This window comes from Quercus lobata, chromosome 4, assembly GCF_001633185.2.
Source record: "Quercus lobata isolate SW786 chromosome 4, ValleyOak3.0 Primary Assembly, whole genome shotgun sequence".
Taxonomy (NCBI): Eukaryota; Viridiplantae; Streptophyta; class Magnoliopsida; order Fagales; family Fagaceae; genus Quercus; species Quercus lobata.
In genome coordinates, this window is record NC_044907.1 from 7,057,046 (window position 1) to 7,061,780 (window position 4,735).

The 4,735-nt window shown below is 41.9% G+C and overlaps 1 protein-coding gene across 1 annotated transcript; it reads right to left on the reverse strand.

Moving 5' to 3' along the window:
• LOC115984487 lies at positions 1-2,307 on the reverse strand. The gene has a single exon (XM_031107509.1). It carries the CDS (start codon positions 2,305-2,307, stop codon positions 1-3), a length of 2,307 nt encoding a protein of 768 aa, XP_030963369.1.
• Between the last annotated feature and the right edge of the window lie 2,428 nt (positions 2,308-4,735).

Below are 4,735 nucleotides of genomic sequence, written 5' to 3' on the forward strand. Positions count from 1 at the left end.
CTAAGTGGCATCATGGTTGTGTTTGGCACAAACTGCTATCAAGTGGGAACAGGGGATCTTGTTTGCTTCCCATTTGTCGCACGTGCATGTCGTGTCTATAAGGGAAACCCTATGGGTGTGATCTCCCCCGCCAGTGTTCAACAGTGAAGACTGTGTCTCCACTGTATATAACCGTTGTTGCGCACTCATCCTTCTAACAATATGGAGCTTCGCCTTCTCTTGATTTGCCTCGAACTTGTCATAGGCATATTTGCACCACACTTGCCCCTCTTCCAACTGCTCTAGGGTTTTGTTTCGACGTTCGTCAAAGTATGAGTTCACCTTGTAAAATGTAAACTTCACCATTGCTGTTATGGGCAAGCTACGTGCGCCCTTAAGTACCCCATTGAAGCACTCTGACAGGTTGGTTGTCATTGCCCCATATCGGTGCCCATGGTCATGTACAAGTGTCCACTTTTCTTGATTTACCTCCTTAAGATAGTCGTACGCAGCCGGGTTGACATTCTTGATGCAATCCACGGTGTTCTCAAACTTCCTAACTTGATTCGCAGTTGCTGCGTTCCATACCAAGTTCTTCAACGGCACACTATTGAAGTTAGTGTTAACATTGCTTACTAAATGGCGGAGGCAATACCGGTGATGGGTTAAGGGCGGTTGCAAGTAGCCCCTAGTGGTGTCATTGAAGCATGATTGTATCCCATGATGCCTGTCGGATATTATACACAAATTGGTCTGGTCTGTAACATAGGTCAACAGGCATGCCAAGAACCATCCCCATGTCTCCGTGCTCTCGCTTTCGACAACAGCAAATGCGAGTGGATAAACCTCATTGTTACCATCTGTTGCCATTGCTATCAACAGCTTTCCTTTGTACTTGCCATAGAGGTGCGTTGCATCTATGCTTATCACCGGCCTGCAATGCCTGAACCCTCTAATACACGGACCGAAAGCCCAAAACGCGGAGTTGAATATACAAGTCCCTGGGACATGGGGGTCACACTTTAATGTGGTCACAGTATCCGGATCTGCATCGGACAATGTAGCTAGAAATCGTGGCAATTCTGTGTATGACTCGTCAAAATCCCCGTAAATACGCGCAATTGCCTTCTGTTTGGCTTCCCAAACCTTGTACATAGTTACATCATGCCCATGCCTTGCATGCAACATACTACGCAAGTCCCTTACCTTTCGGGTTAGGTCCTCCCGTACATACTTCTCAAGTGCAATGGAGATGAACTTTGAATCCATCATCCGCCCATCAGTTGCTAGCTGGAGGGATGAGCAACTATGGGGACCCTTACATGTACTGATAACCCACATCCCGTGCTTCTTGCTGCAATTGGCCCGAATTGACCACAGACATGCCTCATGTATGCACCGCACTACCAGCCTATTGGTGTCAGACTTGATGACCTTGTATTGCTTATTATGCTCCACAGAGTAGAGGGTCAACACATATTGAACAGAGGCTTTATTCTTGAATAGCATCCCCCTTGCTGGGTGGTCACCTTTATGCCAACTTGTAAGATGTCCTGTACCCAATGCAGGTGATGGGTCATTAATATTGTCCCATGTGTTTGATGTGAACCATTCTGGGATAGGAACTGTTGTAAGGCAATCCTCCTCGTTATTTTCGATCAGTGGTACATCTAAGACCTCCGCGTCGTCCACTGGTCCATCAGTATCAATGAACTCTTCGTACACATCTCGGCTGGCATCAATATCAATTCCCCCGTCCATATCAGCTTGGACATGTTCATATGTGTGACTAGACCCTCCCACATCATGTGTATTGGTGGCGCCCACCACTTCGGTGTTGTCCAAATGATCAACCGCACTACATGGTTGATTATTGTAGGGGAAAGGCGTGGCATAGGCAAAGGGAGGATGCACGTCAACTGACAATGAGTGTGGCTCTTCCACCCCACTGGCATGCTGTGAACTTGCACTACCATGGAACCCAACAGCCTCAACAGTTACATACAAGTCAGACGCTATGAACTGGGGGGTCTGCTTAATCACTGCCCACATCATGTCCACGTCAGCATCGCAACCCAACGGATTTGAGTTGTAGACAACCTGAGTACTCACAAGTATCTGGGGGGCACGGTACACGATGGATATCTTATGTGACTCCCTGTCCAACCGTAGAGCTTCCATTATCTTCCGGTGCATTTTTCTCAAGTGTGTTCCCCATTTCAACTCAATGAACTTTTGCTTCACTGACTCGCCTCTATAGGACAGCCCATGCAAGTCATGGAAATACTGTTCCCCATCATAGTAAACGTAGAAGCAGTGACGACCCATGCCAGACCTGGATAAGGACAATTAATTGTGGTTATCATGCAGAAGATAGGGGGTTATGTTAATGCAGCAGTAATTAATCTTTTACAGATGCACTATGATGCTATCCTAATTATAGGTGTACACACTTGATTCGTTTGGACACAAACATTGGCCTTTAGGGGAGACATGCCACAACAAAGAATCAGGGTGTTTGTAATATCGCTTGGTAAGGATGCAATAGGGAGTAGGAAAATGCAAATATGGTCAGCAAAACTTGTTCACCTCGCAGGCTTTCTTTTTCAGAACCCACACAGTAAAGCCTTTCAGAACTGAAAGAGCCATACAATTTAAACCTCAGTATACATTACACATCATTGTTAATGTGTATGAATGAATGCATATGTCATCATATGAATTCACCGTACAATGTTTGTTTATATATATGTTTATTTAGAATGATTATATACATATTTCCCAAAAAAATTCTCAAAAATAATTATTATATACATTACTATATCTATACATATTTAGGAACAATATGTATACAATGTCACTATCACACACACACACACACATATAAGATTTTGCTAATGTATGTCATAAGAGCACACAATAATTAATCGTTTTTTGGACAATTTTTTTCAGGATTTTCAATGCACTAACAGTTTTTGCAATTCCTAACAAAATGTTTCAAAAAATTGGTGCCCTAAGCACATACATTATATGTAAACATACCTATACATGTGTGTGTATATATATATATATATACACATGTGATCATATATGGGTAGGTAGCTTTGTTTATATTTACATATATTTGCATATACATACATACATACATACATATATATGTGTGTGTGTGTGTGTGTGTGTGTGTATACATATATTTGTTCATGCCACATATACATCTTATGATATGGGTAGGTACGTTTGTCTATATATACATATATCTATACATACATACATTTATGTATATATATACACACACATAATGTCAGAATAAGACAGTTGTAGAAAGCAATCCCATTTTGTCCCTAAAATGGCAATCCAATTATAAGTAGTTATGAAGGTTTCATCCAATTATAAGTAGTTATATAAGTGAATATATACCTGTCAGGGAAGATGTGCCAGAACAAAGAAGAAGGGGACCACAGCAACAGCACGCCTGGTGAGGATGCAATAATGACAAGGAAAATGGCAGAAGAGTTAGCAAACTTTGTTCACCTCATAGGCTTTCTTTTTCAGAGACCAGACAGTGAAGGTTTTCAGCACAGATAGAGCCAGACACGTGCATGGATTCTGAAATGTGGGGAGGGGGACAACATGACTCGATATTGAGGAAATCAATTTTATATAAAACTCGACACCATATAAATCGAGTTACTGTTGACAAGACATATTGAAATGACAGCATTTCAGAAACTCGGTGACTAAGAAGTCGAGTTACTTGTAACTCCGCATTTTATGTATAGGCAGATGTTGCTATAACTCGATTTCTTTAGAATCGAGTTTTAGCTCCATTTCCTCTACAAAAGCGCACTTCACACGTTAGAAGGTGCAACCACATTCTGGTGCAAAGAATTCCCACCATTGCGTGTTTGTAGAGCAGGATGGGACGTACCTATGTTGTGTTTAACGGTCGTGTTCCAGGCATATACGACAGTTGGCTAGATGCGAGTAGACAAGTTCATAAATTCCCAAACGCCAATCACAAATCATATAAAGATCGAAGGGAAGCCGAAGCTGCATACATGGAGTATTTGCATGGTAATGGTATGGGCGTGCATGGTGGTGCGGCTACATCATGGGAAACTCCAAACATATCAACCTCAACTCCACCTAGCACTTCTCTAAACGAAGGAACCAACTATGGCAGTGGAGACATTAGGAACACTTTGTTAAGGTATCAGTTGGAAGTTGCCATTGAGGAACGTGACCACGCAAGGAGGATCGCAAGGTTGAGTGCAAACATGTTGAATGAAGTGGTGGCCCATGTTGTGGGGGATGATGAAGTTGATGCACCCACGAGACAACGTACGGATGCATGAATGCAAAAGTACGACTTCTTGTTGTGGTATTTAGTAAGATATGTATACTTGCAAGTAACTACTTTCGTGTGTGCTTTAAGTAGAAGTGTCATCGTTTTCCAGTTGTTTCACTGGCAGATATGTATATATGGAAAAATAACCTTATTATTTTTGTTTTTGGACTACTTTGGTCTTATTTGGTCCATTATATCTACTTTGGTCTTATTCGGTCCACTGTGGTTTCTAGGAAAATCGGTGTACTACATTCTATTTACTCTATTTGATCCTATTCAGTCAGCTTTGGTCGTACCCCGTCTATTTGGTTCACTGCAGTCCATTATTGTGTAGTTACAAAATACAAGATCAGCCTATACACAATGAGCCACGATTAACGAATGTACATGACGTCAAAAACAACAATG